Here is a 20615-nt window from a genome sequence, read left to right as displayed (position 1 = left end):
ACGTCCCTCCCACAACCCCGCAGGTCCCACCAGCTCTCTTGGAGTTTGGCTCATCCCCCCACCCCCAGCCCCACACCTGGGAGGCCCTTCCCCGGACCTTCGAGGCTGCGGCCTGGGCCTGGCACCCTCGCCCACAGCAGCCTGTCCTGTGCCACCGGGCACCCTGGGCCTGGCGCACTGTCTCAGGCCCAGGGAGCAGGGATGGGGCCGCTGGGCTCACCACCCCACGAGCTGGGCACCCTGGCCAGAGCGCAGGCGGTGGGGGTGCCTGAGTTTGGGATGGGGATGCCAGCAGGGGCAGGTGGTCTGCAGTGGGGGTGGGGTGCAGCCCTCCCCCCAGTCTCTCTCTGTCCAGAGCCCCTCACCTGGGCTCCAGGCCCTCACAGACGAGGCCGAAGTGAAGCCAGTTTGTGGGGTCACAGCTCCGGCCAAAGCAGACAGGTGGGGTGCCACGGCGACCACCACGGAGGTCAGCAGGGGCTGCACTCACCACCCCCCCCAGGAGGTGAGCACAGTTCAGGGGGTGCAGCCCCAGGTCACAGCCGTAGCTCATTCCTTCCTTCATCCTCAGCACCGGGAGGAGCCCTGACAGCCAGCCGAGGTCAGAGGTCAGCGGCGTTGGGAGGTGGGTGCGTGGGGCAGGACTGAGTGGGGCTGGAGAGGTGCGGGTGGGGTCCTGGGCATGGGCCCCAGGAAGAGCCGGCCGCAGCAAGGCTGGGGAGGGGCGGCCAGGCCGACCTCTGGGGACCTAGCTCTCACTGCGGGCGTGGGAGGGGCAGGACTGCGGGGCACACCTGCCCGGCCCCCAGAGCCACCTGGTCCAGAGCCCAGTGCCTGGGGGTGGGGCGGAGGCTGGACCCAGGTGTGCAGCCCACCCAGAGCCTCAGCGCCAGTGTCCCTGGGCGGCGGGGACGGGCAGCAGAGCAGCCGGCAAGTCAGCCAGTGCTGGGCCAGCGGGGGGCGGTGCGGGCCCCCCCCGAGCCCCCGACGAGGCCTGCAGTGCCTCACACACGTGGCCACATCCTGTGCCTGGTGGCACACGGTCCTGGGGAGGGGCCAGGCCAGGGCAGGCCTTGGAGGACAGTCCTCTCTGCCCACGTGGCGGAGGACGTCTGTGGCTGAGGGCCCCGGACCCCCGTCTACGAGCCACACGGGAGAGTGGTGTCAGCGAGGGCACTGTCCTCCCCCCGTCCGGTGAGCCCAGGGCTGCGGGGTGCACGTGTGCACATGCCTGCACACGCAGGGGCACGTGCACTGTCACACTCAGCCAAGGGATGTGCTGGTGTGTGCACGCCCACCCGCCCCCACGGAAGACGCGTGTGGCTGTGCGTGTACGGGCACGGCCGCTCCCCAGCGGGCTGGAGGGCGAGCGGGTGTGGGGGCCGGGGTCTGGCCCTGCCTCATGGCCATCGAGGCCTGGTCGCCCCCCCGGGGGCACGTTCCTCAGGTCTTCCTGCCCCTTTGACTCCGGGCACCGACCGTGCCCTGAGGGGCTCCAGTGACCTCAGAGCTGGGACCTTCCCGGGAGCCTTCAGGGTGGCGTCCTCAGAGCAGGACTGAGGACGCTTCCCGGAGGCCCCCACGGGAATTCGGCCCCCCCCCAGGAGACCCCCCCAGCGCCCGCCCTTCTCTCTGCCTCCCCATCCCCCTTCTCCGGGCCCCCACCGTCCTCGTCAGGCAGCTCTCTGAGACCCCCTCCCGGGCACCCAGAGGAGCTGGGGCCCCTTCCTGAGCCCAGGCCCCACCTTCTCCGCCTGCAGGGTGAGGCCGCTGTCCCTGCCTCCTGCGGTCACCCGGCATCTCTGCCTCCACACGAGGGCCTCAGCCGTCCACCTACCCCATCTCCTGCTGCTGGCCCCTCCTGGGCTCCCGTGCCCCCACTCACCTCCTGAAGCTGGTCTTCCTCTTGCTGACCTCTGACCTCGGTGGTCTCTCAGTGCCTCTCCTAGTGCTTTTGGGGCTGCGGGTCTCCGGGGGTCCCAGGCCACCAGCCGAGGTGGTCGGTGGGCACCTGCCCGGTGGGTGGGGGCAGCTTATGGGCGTAAGGCAGGCCACCCGTACCACCCGGGCTGGACACCACATCCCCACAGGCTCAGCGTCGGGGTCACGTCTCAGCGCAGGGGCCCACCGCCCCGAGGTCGGCTCCGACGTGCGTGTGCTGTGGGGGCGTGGCCGGGGGGGCAGCCACCGCTGCAGGGGGGGCGGGGCGTCAGGTGTGGGGCCGTCTCTGGCACAGGGCAGGTGTGAGGGGTGCGGTCCAGGCCCCTCCAGCGCCGCCAGGACCCCGTGCTGACTGGCTGAGACCCCCCTCCTCCCCAGGGGGGTTGCCAGCGCCCCCTCCTGGCTGGGCAGGGCTGCCTTGGGCTCCAGGGCCCCACAGCGGACACTGACCCCTGACGAGTCCTGGTGGCCCTCCCGGTCCCTGCCGCGTCCTCACCTCTGACCCCACCCCTTGGGGGAGCTTGACCTCTCACCCTGTTCCCTGGGCCCAGAGCAAGGAGACCCCCCCCTGCCCCCCAAGGCTCCAGCGGGCAGAGGTTTGGGAGGGCCTTGCACGCGCACACGGGGCGGCACACGCGTGGACACACACGTCAGGGGGCCGTGTACCCGGGGCGGGGCTGGAGAGGGGCCGTGAGGAGGGCGCCAGCGGACCACAGGGTGTGACGAGCTGGGCCGAGACTGTGGGGGGGGGGGTCGGCAGCCCCCCAGGGGCTTAGGTGCCACCAGGGCCCCACACGGGGTGAGCTGGTCTGCCTCTGGGGGGCCAGTCGGGCATCGCAGGGGCCAGTTTTGCCCGGGCCCCCGAGGACCTGCCTGGACTGTGGGGCCTACACTGACCGCACCCCCTGGTTCCGCCCCAGGCTCCCGCTTCGCGCCTCTGACTCCCCGCCCTCTGCCGCCCAGCTCACCAGGGAGAGGACAGGAGGCCAGCCAATCCCAGAGCCAAGGCCACACCCCTGGCCAGCATGACAGGAGCGCATAAATACACCTGCCAGGACTCATCGCCAGAGAACTCACACCTGCCTCAGCACTTGACACCCGGAGGAGCACACGCAAACCCCTGAACCCCACTTGCCCAGAACACGCCTGCCGGCCAGGGCCGCTGAGACAGCTGCCGTCCACCGGCCCGAGGAGGGACACCTGCCCGGTGAGCGGAGGCCGGGACTGGTGCCTCGGGGGCGGGAGCAGGTGCTGCTGGAGCGGGAGAGTTTGGAGCCTCAGAGTCCGGCCGTGGCCGCCCGGGAGGGCCATGCCCTGGCCCTGCTGACCCCTGCCCACCAGGTAAGGCCTGCCCGGCTGGCACTCACCTCTCACCTGCACAGGCTCAGGGTGGGGCAGCTCCTTGGGGTGGGGCCTCAGACCAAGGAACCGGTTTTGTGGGGCACACCGGCCTGGGCGAGGACGGCCCACAGTCCCCTCGAGCCTGCCGCCTAACCCGCCCCTCTGCTGTCACCCGGATGCGGTGACATCTCGTGTCACGATGTGGGGGGCGCTCGTGACCTCACAGTGATGTCACCATGACTCATGGCCGTCCGTCATGATGCAGCAACACCCGCGTCTTCACGGCGCACCGCCGAGAGCCACCCCGCCGGCCCGCCTGGACTGACCGGAAAGTCGGGGCTGGGTCGCCTCTGGGGCCCCCTGAGCTCCTTGGGGTGCCGTGGTCAGGGTCCTCCCAAGGCCCTGGTTCCCTCTGCCCACTGTGTGGCTGCCTGGGGCGGAGACCTGGGCCCAATGGAGGGGCAGGGCCCTGGTCAGCAGGCTGGTCCCCTGAGCTGGCCAGGGAGACAGAGGCAGGGTCTCCCGCAGAAATGGGGGGGAGGGGGTCGGGAGGGCGCAGCTGGGTGCTCGCCCAGGCTGAGAGGACAGAGGGCCACCTGAGTCCCGTTCCCTCAGTGGGCCGAGGGCTGGCGCGGGGCCCTCGGCACCAGCCAGACGGGCTGGCTCTTCAGGTTCAGGGCTCGGCTGGGAGACAAACCCTCCTCGGGCCACCAGCCCCCACCCCTGCCCAGGCACCCCCTCCCCCCGTCTCCTGTGGGCTGACGGCTTAGCTTGCCCAGCTGCCTGACAACTGGCCGCCGGCACCGGGTCTGTGTGCAGACCCACTCCCCTGACCCGGAGCCGTGCCCGCCCGGGAGAGCCCGGGGTCACCCGGCCCAGTCTCCCTCTCTCCACGCTGCCTTTTTTGTCACACGACCTGGCCCGGCCTGTCAGAGCCCATGCGTAAATAGTAACTGTTGTGGGCCATTGTCATCGTCACCTTTACCTCTGCCAGGGGGCACAGCCAGGTAGGGCAGGGCCAGCAAGAGGCGTCCACAGAGCAGTCGGCATGACACCCCTGGGCCCAGGGCCCCGTCTGGCTGGTCAGGCCTGAGCACTGGGGGTGCTGCCCCAGTCTCAGCGTGGGAGGAGCTGGAGGGGGTGGGACAGGGCGCCGGTGGGACTCTGGAGGTGCCCACAGACAGGCAGTGTCCTTCCCAGGGTCTTGGGACTGGGGCCGGGCAAAAGACAGTGACAGGCTGCCCTTGTGTCACTCACAGTCGTCTCTGTTTGTCCCACAGCTCAGAGCCATGGCATCAGACGAGCAGGTGTGGCATACGGCCATGCCACCCCCCCGCCGGAGCAGCGCCACGGCAACAGTGCCCAGGTCCCTCAGCTCGGCCAGCAGCCCCCGGTCCCCCAGCTCGGCCTGCAGCCCCCGGTCCCCCGGGTCGGCCAGCAGCCCCCGGTCCCCCGGCTCGGCCTGCAGCCCCCGGTCCCCCGGCTCGGCGAGCAGCCCCCGGTCCCCCGGCTCGGCCAGCAGCCCCCGGTCCCCCGGCTCGGCCTGCAGCCCCCGGTCCCCCGGCTCGGCCTGCAGCCCCCGGTCCCCCGGCTCGGCGTGCAGCCCCCGGTCCCCCGGCTCGGCCTGCAGCCCCCGGTCCCCCGGCTCGGCGAGCAGCCCCCGGTCCCCCGGCTCGGCCAGCAGCCCCCGGTCCCCCGGCTCGGCGTGCAGCCCCCGGTCCCCCGGCTCGGCGTGCAGCCCCCGGTCCCCCGGCTCGGCCTGCAGCCCCCGGTCCCCCGGCTCAGCGAGCAGCCCCCGGTCCCCCGGGTCGGCCAGCAGCCCCCGGTCCCCCGGCTCGGCGTGCAGCCCCCGGTCCCCCGGCTCGGCCTGCAGCCCCCGGTCCCCGGGCACCCCTGGCTCAGAGAAGGTGGCCTCCCCGCTGGAGTGCTCCATCTGCTTCTCGGGCTACGACAACGTCTTCAAGACACCCAAGGAGCTGTCCTGCACTCACGTCTTCTGCCTGGAGTGCCTGGCACGGCTGGCGGCGGCCCAGCCGACGGGCCGACCCGGCAGTGAGGCTGTGCCCTGCCCGTTCTGCCGACAGCCCACAGCTGTGCCCGCCACCGGGGCCCCTGGGCTGCGCACCAGCCGTCAGCTGCAGGCCAGGATGCCGGCCCACCTGCGGCTGGAGGAGCCTGTCTGGTTGGAGGGCACCAAGCTGTGCTGCTGCCCCCAGCCCTCTGCACCTGGCCTCCCGGGCCCTGGCTTCGTGTGCGTGGATGTGGGCCTCAGCAAGCCCGCCGAGCCCGCCGCACCCATTCCCATCCCGGGCCCTGCCAGCCGCCGGGGCCGCCTGGCCCGCTGCTGGGCACGCTGCAGGGACTGGAGGCGCATGGCACTCGTCACGGCCCTGCTGCTGGTGCTCTTCTGCGTGGTGCTCTGGCCCGTGCACTGTGCGCTCAGGACCGGGAACCTGCACTGCCTGTCCCGGCCTCCGGCCAGCACTGCCCCGGCCACTGTCACCTACGCAGCCACCTTCTCGCTCGGGCCCCTGGCCGACAACTAGAGCTGTCCCATGGCCCACGCGTGGGTTCCCAGCCCACAGCTGGAGTCACAGGTGCAGCAACTGCTGGGAGTGAGCTCCCCAGGGCCCCAGAGGAGCCCCAACATCTCGGAGGACCCCCTTTGGCTCACTGCCCCCAGTCTATGGGGCTGGGTCCTGATGGGGTGAACAAATGCTCCCCAAAGCCTCCAAGAGTCACAGGCTCTTGTGAGCCACAGGGAGCACCCCCTCACTGCCACTGTGCAGCTGGGGAAGCAGGCCAGGAGAGACGGCCCGGCCAGGCCCCTCCCTGCACACACTGTGAATCGCCCACAGAGCAGCCCCTCGCTGAGGGGGGTGGGCACGTCACCCCCACTTTCACCGCTCACCTGGGGCTCCTTCCCCAGACCCTGCCCAGGCAGGGGGGCCCCTTCTGTTGGCGGGGGGCCGACCATGCCCTCCGACAGGGATGCAGAGGAGAGGAGCCAAGAGCCAAGCCTCCCAGTGCCCATCCCGCCCTCCTCAACTGTACATTTCTCAATAAATTGTTTTGTATCCACACTTGGTAAGGGGTCCTCACCTGTGCGCCCTCTCCCCTGCACCGCCAAGTCCTTCCCTCCAGGAAAGCCCACCGCCTGCCCCTGCCCCAGAGAGCCTCAACCCAGAGCATGCCCCTGCTAGAGCCGACTCCCAGCAGCCCCTAGGGCAGGCGGGCCCCAGGTGCTGGGGGTCCAACTCCCGTCTCCCCCGGGCTGTGGGTGGGTGGGAGCAGTTCAGGCCTTGGCTGCCCCCTAGGTCCGTGAGGCTCCCCCAGGGAGGAGGGGAGGGCCCAGAGCACCCCAGACAGGGAGGGAGGCCTTGGTCTAGTCCAGCGCCCTCCCCCGTCCTCAGCCATGGCCCTGCTGGAAGCCCGGACTGCAGGGCTGCAGAACCCCATGGCTCCCCAGGAACAGAGAACAGAAACAGGTGGTGGCAGCCGGTGTGTCCGGACAACCCACAGACAACAGGTCCCTCCAGCAGACCCTCCCTGGGCCTGGCTGGCCCAGCAGCAGTGGCGCCCTGCCAGCCCCACAGGGTTCTGCTGCCAGCCCCAGGAACCCAGCGCCACGGGGCTGGCACGGCCAGGAGAGGCCAGGCCAGCTCTGGTTCTCAGCCTCCTCACCCCTCACCCCAAAGCGCTGGACTTCCTGCTCCACCCAGCCGGGCCTCGGCTGGGGTGGGGAGATGCTGGAGAAGCTGGGCTGCCGTGGGGGCCCAAACGCACCCTGTCCCAGGCCCCAGCAACGACACAGGGTTGGGAACAGGGCACTTTACTGAGGACACGGCAAAGCCGCAGCACCAGTGGGGACGGGACGGTGCGTGCACCCACGGAGCGCATGACCGTGACTCCGCGCCCATCACACAGCAGTGATGCACACACGGAGCCTCGCCCTCGTCACCGCAGAGCCAGGCCCCTGAGGCCGACGTGCGGTCACATGAGCACCTCGAACATTCCCTCATTAGACAAGCATTCACGTGCCTGTGACCGCACTGTCGTGGCCTGCACCTGGCAGGGACTGAGCCATCCCAGACCACAACGCTGTGGACCGGGCTGAGGGGCAGCTCTGGGGGTGGGGGTGACAGGCATGGACTAGCCACCAGCTCACTGGGGACTTGTGTCACACGTACAGGCCGACACTCACACGTGGCACACAGGGTCACACGTGGTCACTGTGTTGTGTGGGCGGTCACTGTGGCCTCCCGCACTGAGAGGCACACCACAGCCCTGAAGCCCTACCCCTCCACCCTCACCTGGGAGCCCCAGAAGGGACTGGGACAGCGGGGTCTCCCAACCGGCCCTCCGCATTTCCAGGCGTCCAGGCCGGTAGGGAGTCAGGCGGGCAGGCCCCCCGACAAGCTTCGGGCTGCTGTTCTAAACACAGCGCTTTCCAAGAACGTGGAGGCCAGCCTTCCTGAGCTCTGGGCCTCCTCGAGCGGCTCCAGCCTCCCCTGGCGCGGGCACGCGGGCACGCGGGCCCCGCGCGTCCTGAGACTCAGCAGGGCCTCGCCCCCGCCGCCGGCGGTCTCTGGGGTCCGGCGGGCCGAGACCCGGTTCGGTGGTCTGCGCACACACGCCCCGGCCACGCCCCCGCGGGCTCCTGGCCCGGGCAGGGACACCGCCCGGCCCCCACGCGGGACCCCGGCCTGGCCCTGCTCCCTGACGCCCCCACTCATGCCGGGGGGTGGAGGGGGCTCAAGTGGCGCGGGCCCAGGAGTCTCGCTCTTCCGAGGGCTTAGACCGGGGAGGGGGTGGGGCCGCTGGTCACGTGGTGACGCCCCGCGGGCCTCGCCCGGGACTGGCCCCGCCCCCGGCTACTCGCGCAGGCGCAGCTGCTCGCCCTGGAAGAACCGCGGCCACGGCAGGTGCACGAACTCGTACTGCGCTTCGGTCTGCGCCATCCGCGAGCGCTGCCGCCGCATCCGCGGGATCGTCTTGGGGACGTCGATGTCGCCGTCCAGCCCTGGGAACCAACGTGCTCCAGGTGGAGCCCGGGCGACGAGGTGGGGCGGGGTTAGGCTGGAGAGGCGGGGCCAATGGGAGAAGTGGGGCGGAGGCGCGGGGCGGAGCTATGTGGCAGGGGCGGCTCACCTGGCCTACGGATGACGCCCACCAGGAGGTCAGTCACCACCACGGTGCCTCCGCATCCAGTGCGGGCGCTGTGCGGACGGACCGGGATGCCCGTGGCGATTCGCAGGACGAAGCAGTGGCCCTGTACCGGGCTGCACCTCCAATGCCCACGTGGCCCTGCCCCGCCTCCGGTCTCACCTGCGCCGCGTGGCCCCGCCCCGCCCCGCCTGGCCCCCGGTTGCACCTGCAGTGACTACCGTGGGCCTGCCGGCCCCTGGCGCGCTTCTCTGGGCTCGGTTCAGTTCTTCCAGGAAGCCGAGGTCGTCAGCGGGCCCCGTGGGGACTCCGTGGTCGGGCCAGCTGAAGTACTGCTAATGCTTCTTCCCTGTGCGCGGCGGCGGCTCCTGGGCCGGGCCAGGCCGGGCTGGTGAGCGCCCATCCAGGCCTTTCTGGGCAGTTCCCAGGTGGGGCGGGCCGCCAAGTCAGAGCGGGTGCTGCAGTGACCCCAGGGTGGGAGAGGTGCAGGGGATAAATCGGGAGGAGGCAAACTGAGGCCAGGAGTGGTCAGCAGGGCCAAGGCTGAGCTGGAGGGGTTGGAGGGGAAAGATGGGGGTGAGGCTTGGGGGTGAGGGGGCACAGATGGTTCCCCATGGCTCAGCTGCCCGAGGAAAGGAGGTGGGAGCAGGTTTTGGGGACAGTGAGTTCTATTTGGGAAGGGCCAAAGGTCAGGGGTCTGCAGGACCTCCACCCCCATAGAGGAAGGGTCCGTTCCAGGGACAGACAGGGGCACCACTGGTAAACCAAGGAGACCGACGCTGCTGAGATGGCCCAAGAAGAGACTGTGGAGGCCATGTATGTGAGGCCACCCTGGAGTCCAGTGTTCAGGGCCTAGGGCTGAGAATGGCCCTCCTGTGACCTCTGCCCGGCAGAGCCCAGGCCAGGATTGTGCCCGCTGAGCTGAGGGGCAGGGAAGCCAGCAAGGCCAGGGGGGTTGGTGGAGCCAGATAGGAACCTCCTCACCCCAGGGCAGACCTGGGGCTACTGACCACTCCGGCTCCGAACGTCCCGCTGCCCCCAAGGCTCACCTGGTCTGGCCACCACGCCTGACACCCCCGCACAGCAGCCCAAGGCCTGGCAGTTGGCCGTGCCCCACCCACGTGTCCAGCCGTACTCTGGGCTGCCCTCAGCCCCGGCCAGTATTGGAAACACTTCTTCCGGAGGCGGGGGGGGTGCATTGTGTCAACAGTGCTAGGAGACCACCCTGCCCCTGTGCCCTGCGGGGACGCACACACCCGTGACCACACGGGGCTCTCGAGGACCCTCCCCACTCCCCAGAGCTTCCTGAAGACAGAGAAGCGGGGCTGGGCCAGCACCGTCACACATCCAGATCAGCACACGGGACAAGCCTGCCTTCCCACCGGCCTCGCGCCACTCCCTGGTGGCCACGACGATGACACGTGTGTTCTCGGTGCACCGCGGTCCAGACGGCAGACACTGCTCTTCTGCAGACAGCCCTGGGTGGCAGTGTCCACCTTGCCCAGTCCTTGGCCTGGCTTCTCCTCTGGGTCACTCTGGCAGGGGGTGGGGCCAGCTGCCTGCTGTCTCCAGGAGGAGAGACAAATGCGAGTCAGTGCAGATGACATGCAAAGAAGCCCCAGGTGGCTCGCACACAGTCCCTTCCACCGTAGGCTGGGGGGTGCTTGGAACCAATGTCTGTCTAGTCCAGTCTCCTCTGAGGACGCCTGCCTTGGGGACTGCCACACCCCCTCCCCCAAATACCTACTGTCCTGCCAAGGTCCACAGCCTGGGGCCCTGGCTCCCCTAGCAGCAGAGGGCCAGGCCCAGCTGCCTCATGCGCACCCACGCCCAGGTAGCTGGCTCCAGGCATGCTGCTGTCCACGCCATGCAGGACTGCACAGGTGGCATCAACTGGGAGGGTCGGGTGCCGCTTAGGTCTCCAGGTGAGCAAGGGGCTCCTAGTGTGCAAGAGGGAGCTCACACCTGTGATGGGAAATGGCCCCCACCCCCACCCTGAGGCCCTGCCAGGGAAGGGTGCCGTGAGGGTGTTGTGTGGACTCCTGGGCTGGCTCTCTGGCCACCGCCCACCCTTGGACACAGAAGCTGGTATCCCTGTGGCTGCAGCACCTGGCAGGATGACGGGACTTCAGCCACAGCTGACCCTTCCCCAGAGCCCACAACACCCCCGCACCGTCCCGCCCCTCAGACTCCTCCCAGAAGCCCTGCTCGGCCTTCCCTTGACGTCCGTGGCCTGGCTGAGCTCTCCCACACGGCTGTGGGTGCTGATCTTTGTGGCCTTGAGGGGCTGGCAGGGAGAGGCTATGTCCAAGCTTCGGAGGGTCCCACAGTGTCCTCTCGGGGCAGCACCCCGGGCCCACCCCCTGCCCCCAGCCATCCTGCCCCCTTTTCCCTGGGTGGGGCCGTGCTGGTGTCCCTTGAGCCCCCAGGGGAGCAGCCCACTCTGGACCCCCAGGTTCACGTGCCGGGGGGTGGGGGGGGGCGCACTTGTTTCAGGGGCACCGCAGGCCCCGACTTCCCCACCACGGGGTTCTCCTTGTAGAGCCTGACCCGTCCGCTGAGGCGTGGACACTCCCCACCTGTGACACCGTACTTCCTGTCCGGTTGTGGGGGCGGTGGTGAGGGGCCCGGCCACCACTGCCTCCCGGAGTCACACCCACACCCTGGCCGCCGCCTCCAATCTGGGAGCAGATCATAAAGTGGGTGACAGGCGGCCGGTGGTCCACTTGCTCCGGCTGCCGTGTGAGCACACAGTATGAAGTCTCCGGCATGTTCTGACTCCCACACCGGGAAGCTACCCCTGAAACCACCTGACCCGGGACAGGAGGTGGGCGCACAGGTGAGGCTGGGGATCACAGCCTGGCCAGGTGAGGGGCACAGACCCACATGTGGCCAGAAAGTTCCCAGAGAGACCCACACAGACCTCAGGGCCCAGGCAGCAGCCCACCGAGGCCAGCCACCATCTGCCTCGCCCACCCCTCTGACCCTCCCCTACTCCAGAGGTGTAAGAGCAGGCAGGCTCTGTAGGGCCTGGGGCAGCCACCAGGTGGCAGCCTGGTCCTCAGCAAAGAGGGGAGGGAGCCTTCCCAGACCAGCCCCACCCCCATTCCCGAGGCTGGAAGAACCGAGTCACCCCACACCAGCAGCCAGGAGGCACCGGTGAGGCTGGCTGCAGGACCCCCACGCACGACCCTCCCGCCCCCCGTTCTGGCCCACGTGGAGCTGCGTGCGCCAGCTTGGCCAGCACCCACACAGGTTCTAACAGTCGCTGGTGCTCTGGTTCTTGCTGTGGGTCAACTCCTTGTGGCACCGGGTAAGTGTGTGGGGGCCACGCCCACTGTCCCCAACCTCAGCTTCCAAAACGCCCCTTGGGGGGCTCTTCCCCCAAGAGTGGTGGGCACCCCTCCATGCGCCCTCAGCCCTCCGTGACAGGCTCAACATCACCCGCAGCACCTGCCTGGGGCTGCAGGTGACTGGGGACAGGGCCCATTACAGCCCCCCTGGGCTCCACAGGCGGCTTGGGGGCCCCGGGGAGAGACACGCCTCTTAGAGGGGTCAGGGGTTCCAGGGAGGGGGCCACGCAACTGTCCTCTCCTGCTTCTGGTTCGAGGGTCACAGCTGTGCTTCCTAGGCCACCGCTCGGGCCTTCTGCTGAGGGTCTCCCGGCAGGGCCGGGGGTGGACCAGCCTGAGCCAGTGGGAAGGGTCCCCTGCCACCCCCAGGCAGTGCAGAGCGGGGGGGACGCTGCGAGGGGTGCTGCCTCCACGGGCTCTGCCCCACCAACCTGTGAGTTCGCAGCAGGGCGTCTCCCTGCCAGAAGCGGCCCCCACCCAGAGCCACAGGAGGGGGCTTGAGGCCTGTGCCCCATTGGGAGGCTGAAAAGCCAGCAGCGGCTGCCGGACACAAGCACCTCGTGACGTGTTCAGACTTTATTTCACGGTGACTGACACAGACACAGACTGGAGTTAGTAGTGTGATGTGCGGGCCCGTCAGCCCTCGGGCCCAACAGCCCAGCCCAGGCCCAGCTGTGGGAGCGGGACCGGCACCCCACCAGGGCGCCGGAGGGGGCGGGCCGCTGGAGGGGGCGGGGCGCGGCGTTGCAGTTTAAGGCGCTTCTGGCCTCACAGCCTTCCCTGCCTTCCCTTCCCCTGCCCCCGGCCGCGGTCCCACACCCCGCCGACCTCTGGTCCTCCTGGAGTGAGGACACCCGCCCCCCCAGAACCAGGGTGAGGGTCTGCCACACAGTGTCCTCGGCTGCTCTCGGGCCGAGGTGACAGCCCACCGCCCCAGATGCCAAATAAAAGCGACGGCGTCGGGAACTCTGCGGCTGGTGGTCGCCTGGACGTCTGTCCTGTCGAGGGGGCGCTGGCTGCCCAGGCAAGCAGGTGACGGCCATCGCCCACACCCCAGCGGCCCACCACCTCTCAGGGTTCCTCCTGGGGCCTGAGGTGCTGGGCAGGGGACACAGCCATGTCCAAGGTGGCCAGGTGGGTGGACAGGGCCGGCTGAGGGCGAGGGCCCTGGAACAGGCCTGGGCCCGGCCTCTGCTCTCCAGCACCCGGGACCGGGTAGACACAGCTGGCGGGGGGGGGGGGTGCAGGGCAGCGCCGTGCGGCCCCAACGGTAACGTCCCGTCTAAGTCACAGTATTGGCACTGGAGGCCCAGGAGGGGCCGGCAAGGCGGGGGCCTGGTCCTGGGGGCCTGGCCCGCTCACAGCGGGACAGAGACCAGCCCGGTGTAGGCCTGGGAGGGGCCCCGCCAGCCCCGGCAGCAGCTTCTGCTCCGGTGCCGCGCCAGGTGGAGCTGCGCCAGCGGAGTGCGGCGAGGGGCCTGCCCACCGGCAGGGAGCGCGCCGCGGGGCTGGGAGGAGGCGGCGGCGCGTCCCGAGGTGGAGCCACGCTGCCCCCTCGTGCTGCCCCCTCGGCCCGAGCGCGTGTATCTGCGGCTTGCCTCGCCTGGACGGGAGGGAGGCCGGGCCTGGAGTCCTTCCAGCCAAAACACAGGCAAAAAAATCATATCAAAAAGCAACAAGTGTACAAAAATATAAAAAGACGGCAACAGGCGGCGGAGGCTGTGGCGGCTCATGGGGCGGGACAGGGCCGCAGCTCGGGCTTGGTGACGGCGTCCTCCAGCAGGTGCAGGGCCCGCCGCCCCACCACCACGTCCCGCAGGCAGCCCACGAAGCCGGCGCCGTAGGCCTTGGGCAGGGCGGGGCCCACGGGCAGTCTCGCCAGGCCCCCTGTAGGGCAAACACAGGAGGGCCACCCTGTCAGTCCGACGGGCAGGGCAGGCCAGACCTGGAGGGCGGAGGGACCCACTGGCACGTGAAGGACAGACAAGGTGAGGTGCCTGGGGCCCGTCGGCACCCAGGGTGAACCGGGGGACCCCCCACCCCTCCCCGGCAGCCGACTGCAGGGGCCCAGAGAGCAGGCGCCGGGGCCCTGACCCTGGCCGGCCCATCTGCTGCCGAGTGGGGTTGACTCGGGTGCCGCCCCCCGTGCTGGCCCCAGCGGACGGGGTCTGTCCCCCAGAGACTCTGAGGCCCCCCCCCGTCCCCCTCCCCTCACTCACCCAGCCACAGGGCTCCGTCTGTGTCCAGCTGCGTGGAGCCCAGGGGGGAGGAGCCGGTCACGGGGGCCTCGTTGCCCACCTGAAGGGATCCTTCCCTTTGCTCCCTGGAGGGGTGGACAGGGTGAGGCCCTCGGTTGACTCCGGAGAGCTCACCCTGCTGCCTCCAGGCCCCGAGCCCCATCCAGTGTCACCCAGGGCTGGGACGGGGTGGCACTGACCCTTGGGAGAGTGCCTGGCGGCCAGGGCAGGGGGTGTCACGTGGGTTCAACTTTGCTGGAAGGGGTGGCGGGCTCAGACCAGAGCAGCATGTCCCCAAACAGCAAGGGCCCCCTTTCCAGATCGGAGGCTCCCCGACCGTAACCGCTGTGTCCTCCTGTCCCTCCGCATCCCAGCTGGGACCTCAGGTCCGACAGCGGGCCCTGCCCCCACCAGCCACTGGTGACCCAGCACCCCCTGGGCTCCCGGCTGACCTGTGGGCCCGGACCCGCAGCCAGCGGTTGGTGTTGACCGGCACGGTGGAGCGCAGCACCACGGGCTGGGAGCCCAGGTCGTAGGCCAGCTGCAGGCGCCCGTCCACAATGGCCAGGGCCAGGTAGTCGGCCCGCTCCGTGGCCTTGCCGCTCCATAGCACCAGCCCCTGCGTGGCCTCCGTGCGCAGGCTCAGCTCGAAGTGGTCGCTCTGCAGCGCCTTCTCGCTGCGGGGCAGAGGGCCGGTCAGGGCCTCCCGGAGGGCGGCGGGGAGCGGGGTGGGCAAGGGGGGCGGGCGGGCAGTGGAAGTTAGGACCGGATCGGCAGACCCGAGAGGCGCACAGACGGAAGGGTGCTCGGCAGAGACGGCTCGGGGAGGGGGCGGCGAGGGGCAGGCAGGCAGGCAGCAGGGCCAGGGCGGCGCGTGCTCACCTGTGCAGGGCCCCGGAACCCGGCGCTTCGGGGCTTCGAAGCAGGAAGAGAGGGAGGCGGGTGAGCGGGGGACAGACCGGCGGCAGTGCAGGGCGGGGCCCTGCGGCAGCCCCCCCCGCGCCCCCTTCCCACACGCGAGGGGCAGGAGCAGCAAGCATCCTCGGAAGACACGGGGGCGCCCCGGGCCATCCGCTCCACCCACTGCGGAGCCCGGCAATGACACACGTGCAGCACGCGTGTGCAGACACAGAGCTGGGGGGCACGGCTAGGCCCGGGTTTCAAGAGGTGAGACACAGGGGTGAGAACGGAGACCGAGGGCTCCTTGCCGCGAGAGGCCCTGGGTGTCCCAGCACACACGTGCAACCAAGCACACGCGTGCCGGACACAGGTGCTCCCGCGGTGAGGGCGGGGCTGAGGGGGTGGACGGGCGACCGACCGCCCTCAGCACGCACCCGGGGCCTCAGGCAGCCCGCAGGGCCCCACCCCGCCCTGCATCTGTCTGGGAGGGGGTGCGGCCTCGGCCTGGGCGGGCGAGGAGGGGGGCGGGCAGCGAGCGAGAGAAGGTGGCAGGGCCCAGGCTACTTACGCTGGGATCTCATTGGTCAGTTCGCTTGGAAACAAAGAGACAGAGATGGTGAGAGGGCGGAGGGGGCAGGGGCAGCGGGCAGGCACAGCGGGGCCTGCCCCTCCTGGCCACGGCGCGGAGGGGGTCGCGGCCCTGGCCCGCGCGCGTGCGGCCGGGACCAGAGGGGCCGCCGAGGGCAGGGGCGCCACGCTACCTCTCCACCACGGCGCGGAGGTACTCGATGGAGGTCTGTCCGTCGAAGGCTAGCGCGTCGAGGTCCCCTGCCGACTTCTCCATCAGCCCTGAGAGGGAGAGTCGGGGTGAGGGAGGCCCGGGGTCCCCCCCCCCCGGCTGCCAGCCGCCCTGGCCCGGCCGGCGTGCTCACCCATCTCGCAGTGCGGCCCCGAGAAGCCCCCGGGGCACAGGCACTCGTAGGAGGCCCCCCGGGGCAAGCAGGAGGCCCCGTGGAGGCAGGGGTGTCCCGAGGCCTGGGTGCACGGGTGGTCCGCAAAGGGAGAGACGTCCACCGCCCGCACCACGTGCTCCTGGGTCAGCAGCTGGTGGCCCTTCAGAGAGACCTGGGGGGACGGAGGAATGAGAGCCACGGCCCCACCTGCCGTCCTCCCTGCCGCGGCAGTCCCCCCCGGAACGCCCCCTCCGCCATGCGAGTACCTGCTGGATGACGCCATCGAAGCCGGAGGACACGGCGGCGGCCCGGGCCAGCTTGCTGAAGTCGGGAGCCCCGCCCAGGTAGAGCGGCTCCTTCAGGTTGAGGACAGTGTGCGACACCTGGGGGCAGGTGCCGGGTGAGCCGCTGAGGAGCCGCCCACCGGGCAGGCGCAGGACACCCCTCGCCCTCCGGCCTGTCTGTGAGGCAGAGTTAATCACACGCACTCGGCCGACGGGGGGCTTAGTGGCCGGGAGGGGGCTACTCTAGGGATGGGGGCGGCAGCAGACGGTAGGCAGGAGGAGCAGGGAGACTGGTACCTTTCGGGATTTCTGACATCCGAGGAGCGGGGTGGGGGTTGCAGAGCGAGGCCAGAGAGCAGAGAGCAGAGAGGGGCAGGACAGACGAGAGAGAAACCAGTTCAGTGAGAGCCTGGCGGCGGGGCCGCCACACCGTCCGGGACGAGGAGGAGGAGGAGGAGGAGGAAGGGGAGGAGGAGGGGGAGGAGGAGGAGGGGGAGGAGGCCCACGGCCCGGGGACACTCACCGGGGACTCGCCCTGCACTCGGGGCCCGTCGCTCACGCGCATGGCACCCTTGCGGCCGTTTCGCTCCAGGGAGACCTGGGTCCAGGTGCCCAGGGCCACCGGCTCCTTGCTCCTGGCGAGGGGGGGGCACCGTGAGCCCCACCGCCTGCCCCGCCAGGCGCCCCAGTGACCCTGCCCTGGGTCCCCAGCCCTGTCCCCGCCCCCACCTGCACACCTGATGACCGCCGCCCCCTTGCCCAGGTCGTAACGGAACTCCAGGTGGCCGTCCCGCAGCGCCAGTGACACGAAGTCCCCGGTGCCATCCGTCTTCTGCCCGTTGTACAGGAGCAGGCCGCTGGCGCCCCGGGCCAGGAACACCACCTCCAGCGCCATCTTCTCCCTGGGGTCACGTGGGGTCAGGCGGGGCGGGGGCAGCGCGACGCCTGCCCGCCCGGGGCGGCCCCCTCCCCTGCGCCCCTTCCGCCCCACCTACCCCAGGTCCCGCTCGAAAGTGTGCAGGCCTCTCAGCTCCAGGTAGGAGAAGCCACCGAAGTCAGCCAGGAAGGGCCGGGCGTCGCTCCGTGCTGAGGCTGTGCGGGACGGGGCGGGGTCACACGGGGCGCTGGGCCCTGACAAGGGTCCCCTGCACCCCCACCACGCGGAGGTCCCCCGGCCTGAAGCCCAACCCCACCCCCAGCAGAAGCCAAACCCACCCGCCGCCCCGGGGCCCGGGGCCCCCACCTGTTTGGCAGAGCGTGCCCCCCCGGCCCAGGGGGCACTGGCACTCGGCCTCGCCCCCCGGCAGCACACGGCAGGGGGCTGCCCCGTGGCAGGGGTTCGGCTCACAGGGGTTCTTCTCCTCCGCACAGGTTGGGCCTGGAGAGAGACGGGTGGGGTCCCGGGAGGCTGGAGTCCCCGCTCCCAGGAACAGGGGTGTCCCTCCGGCACCCAGCCCGGGCCCTGTCCTCACCAAAGCGGCCCGGCGGGCACTGGCAGTGGAACACGCCGGCCTCCAGGGCCTGGCACGGGGCGCCCCCGAGGCAGGGGCTGGGCAGGCAGGGGTGGGCCCCACACTCGCCCACGCCGGAGCTTCTGGTGGCCGCCCCCGGCCAGCTGCTGAGCTCCAAGCGCTGGTTGTTGACGTGCAGCAGGCGGATGCAGCCCCTGAGGCCGACGCCGACAGAGGTCCGCTCGAGCACCCTGCACCAGGATGAGGGTCAGGGGTCAGGGCCGCTCCCCATCTCCCCTTTCCGGTGCTCCCAGATGGCCAGTCCCCAGGACAGGGCATGGGCTGACCTGGGACACAGGTCAGGACCGAACATCAGCCCAGTCCCCCCTTGGTGGTCACACTTGTCCTCAGGAGTGCCACCCACAGATGGGGCAGGATCAGGACCTGGACCAAGAGCTAGGATTGCGGTCGGGGTCACAGCCACGGTTCACACGTGTCTCTCCACCCCCTTTGCTATTTGGGTAGCTTGGGCTTCCTGGGTGTGGCCAACAAGTCAGAGATCGGGATCAGGGTCAGACGTTGGGATTGGGGCCAGGGCCACCCCAGCCCTCCCTGATGCTCACACGGACGCCTGGTCCTCTGGGACACCGCCCACGAAGAGCTCTGTGTCCAGGTTGAGGCCATCAGTGCCACTGGGACTCTGGCCCAGGACAGGGGGCTCGCCGTCCACTGAGAGATTCCCCTGGCGCCAGTGCCGGGACAGCTCCAGGCGGTGCCACCGGCCGGGCTCCACGGGCACTGTGCTGGTCAGCACCAAGGGTCCTGAACCTGTGTCAAATCTGGGCGGGGGAAGGAGGAGGTCCTCAAATCAGCCACAGGGAGCCAGGACTACCGCCCCACAGTTTTGCGAGCCCCGCCCACCCTAGCCCCGCCCCGCCGCTACGCGAGCCCCGCCCACCCTAGCCCCCGCCCCACCCACCTGAGCTGCACACGGCCCCCCACCAGGGCCAGCGCCAGGAAGTCCTTGCCGCGGGCCCCGCCGTTGTAGAGCAGCAGCCCCTGCGGCTCCAGCGCGCGGAACTCCAACTCCAGGCGCAGCGTGTGGTAGGCTCGGAGGGTCGGGAAGGCCAGGAAGGAGCGGCCCCCAAAGGATGGCACCGAGGGGCGCAATGCTACAAGACGGGCACCGGCTGGAGGGCGCAGAGGACCAGGGCCCCAATGGCCCTGTCCTCTAGCCTGAACCCCCCAGGCCCTGGCTCCCTGCCCCCTACCCCAACCTGGCGCCCCACCCTGTTGCTGATGGTGGCTCAAACCTGCCCCCCACTTGCCGCCCTGCCCCTCTCCAGCAAGGGTGACCCTTACCCTCTTCACAGATGGCGCCTCCCCTGCCGGCTGGGCAGCTGCAGGTGAAGGTGCCACCCAAGTCTCGGTCCTGGCAGGTGCCCCCATGGAGGCAGGGCTGGGAGTCGCAGGGCCTCAGGGGCTGCTGCGTGCGGTGGGGGGCCGTGGTGGGGGGCCGTCGCGTGGTGGGGGACGCTGTGGTCCTGCTGCCGGGCCGGCTCGTGTGGCTGGGGTAGAGCGCCCGAGGGGTCGCCGAGGGAAAGGCGGAGGTGGTGGCCCTGGCCGTGGCCGCGGCAGGGGTGGCTCCCGTGAAGAACGCAGGAAACCAGTCTGAGGGCGGGGAGAACGGTCAGGGTCCCCGGGCAGGGCTGGCGAGCGCGGCGCTGGTGGGAGCGGGGGAGGGGCTGGGCGGCCGCGTGGGCGCAGGCCGGGTGGGCGGGCACTCACCGAAGTCCATGAAGCGCGCATGCTCCTGCAGCGGCCGGCGCACCCCCAGGGACCGGCGCCGGGACGCCTGGACCTGCCGGAGCAGGGCCCGGGCCACGTCGGGCGCCCTGAAGCTCGTGGCTGGGGAGGGGGCACAGTGAGCACGGCGGAGCCCTGGGCCGCCCCCCCACCTCCTGGGGGAGCGGGCTGGGGGCTCACTGGGGTCGAAGTGCACGTCCACAATGGCCCGGACAGTGTTGCCGGGCCCCAGGTCCCTCAGGTGGACACTCCAGAAGTCCTTCTTAACGTCCGAGTTCCGGAAAAGGTCATCCAGCTGTGGGGGAGGAGTGGAGGAGGGCGCTGGGGGCTGCCCCGACTGGGCAGCCCGGCCCCTGCCCAGTGCTGCTCCGGTCCGCCCTGGGAGTGGGACGGGGCTGCAGCCCAGCCCCGCGGCCCCAGACTCACGGCGCTCTCGATGCTCCTGGCCGTCTCTCCGAACAGCTCCGACTTGGGGTCGGCCATCTCCGGGGTGTAGAACAGCTCCTGCCCATCAACCCCCTCGAGCTCCAGCACACCTTGGAACGCCTTGGTGGCTGTGGGGGAGGGGGCAGTGAGGTGCTGCCGGGCCCGACCCGGCCCCCGGGCCAGCCATGGGTGCAGGCCCTGGCAGCAAGCCCCACAGGCGCAGGGCAGGTGGCGGTTAGTCAGATGGTCATGAGGTTAGTGGGGAGCCGGGGGCAGGGCTGGTGTCAGTTACCAGGCGGACTCCTTGGGGCCAGGCCCCGGGCCAGCTTGCAACAGGAAAGACAGGTTAGCCACAGGGGCCGCAGCACCCACATGTGTTTGGGGGCCCAGACCTCGTGTGTGTATGTGTGTGTGTGCTGGATCCCAAGACCACACACGTGTGTCCTGAGACCAGCGCACCGTGCGCCCCGGGCGCCCACCTGCCGGGCAGGCCTGCTTCCTGGGAGGAGCGACGGCGTCCCTGGCGGGGTCCAGGCCGCTCCTCGCGCCGCACGGCTGCACCCCGGCCCTAGCCACCCACTCACCGGGACAGTTGGAGCCCTCGGCGTCCAGCGAGGGCGTCTTGCCGTCCGAGCAGCAGCCCAAAGGTGAGTTGTAGCACGAGGCCTTCTCGATGGGTGGCCCCGGGGTCACAGCGCTGCCGCCCCCGGGGGGCTCGAGTCCTGGGGAGGCACAGTCTGAGCCCAGCGGCGGGCCG

The 20615-nt window shown here is 70.5% G+C and overlaps 2 protein-coding genes across 11 annotated transcripts in view; one reads left to right on the top strand and one right to left on the bottom strand.

Annotated features, from left to right (window-relative positions):
• Window positions 1-4571: 4571 nt before the first annotated feature.
• Window positions 4572-6365, top strand: RNF223 (ring finger protein 223). Its single transcript, XM_028513941.2, has 2 exons — window positions 4572-4642; window positions 5021-6365. Exons 1-2 carry the CDS (start codon window positions 4572-4574, stop codon window positions 5826-5828), a joined length of 879 nt encoding a protein of 292 aa, XP_028369742.1. The 3' UTR covers window positions 5829-6365.
• Window positions 6366-12359: 5994 nt separating this feature from the next.
• Window positions 12360-20615, bottom strand: part of AGRN (agrin) — a 31621-nt gene continuing 23365 nt past the window's right edge. For 4 of the 10 annotated variants that reach the window (XM_036025135.1, XM_036025141.1, XM_036025138.1 and 1 more), the window contains 19 exons: window positions 20443-20580; window positions 19859-19986; window positions 19613-19727; window positions 19415-19534; window positions 18989-19297; window positions 18606-18816; window positions 18250-18465; window positions 17648-17877; window positions 17419-17553; window positions 17171-17267; window positions 16913-17077; window positions 16699-16810; window positions 16473-16484; window positions 16158-16274; window positions 15871-16063; window positions 15700-15787; window positions 14491-14715; window positions 14021-14124; window positions 12360-13688 (listed from right to left, as the gene is read on the bottom strand). In XM_036025135.1, coding sequence (XP_035881028.1) covers window positions 13531-13688; window positions 14021-14124; window positions 14491-14715; window positions 15700-15787; window positions 15871-16063; window positions 16158-16274; window positions 16473-16484; window positions 16699-16810; window positions 16913-17077; window positions 17171-17267; window positions 17419-17553; window positions 17648-17877; window positions 18250-18465; window positions 18606-18816; window positions 18989-19297; window positions 19415-19534; window positions 19613-19727; window positions 19859-19986; window positions 20443-20580 — 2873 coding nt within the window. In that variant the 3' untranslated portion in view covers window positions 12360-13530. Of the gene's footprint in view, window positions 13689-14020; window positions 14125-14490; window positions 14716-14920; window positions 14954-15506; window positions 15531-15699; window positions 15788-15870; window positions 16064-16157; window positions 16275-16472; window positions 16485-16698; window positions 16811-16912; window positions 17078-17170; window positions 17268-17418; window positions 17554-17647; window positions 17878-18249; window positions 18466-18605; window positions 18817-18988; window positions 19298-19414; window positions 19535-19612; window positions 19728-19858; window positions 19987-20442; window positions 20581-20615 lie in introns of all 10 variants that reach the window. The other 6 variants (XM_036025137.1, XM_036025139.1, XM_028512862.2 and 3 more) reach the window with 4 other exon arrangements.

This window comes from Phyllostomus discolor, chromosome 5 (genome assembly GCF_004126475.2).
Source record: "Phyllostomus discolor isolate MPI-MPIP mPhyDis1 chromosome 5, mPhyDis1.pri.v3, whole genome shotgun sequence".
Classification (NCBI taxonomy): Eukaryota; Metazoa; Chordata; class Mammalia; order Chiroptera; family Phyllostomidae; genus Phyllostomus; species Phyllostomus discolor.
This window is presented reverse-complemented; position numbering and strand designations above follow the sequence as displayed.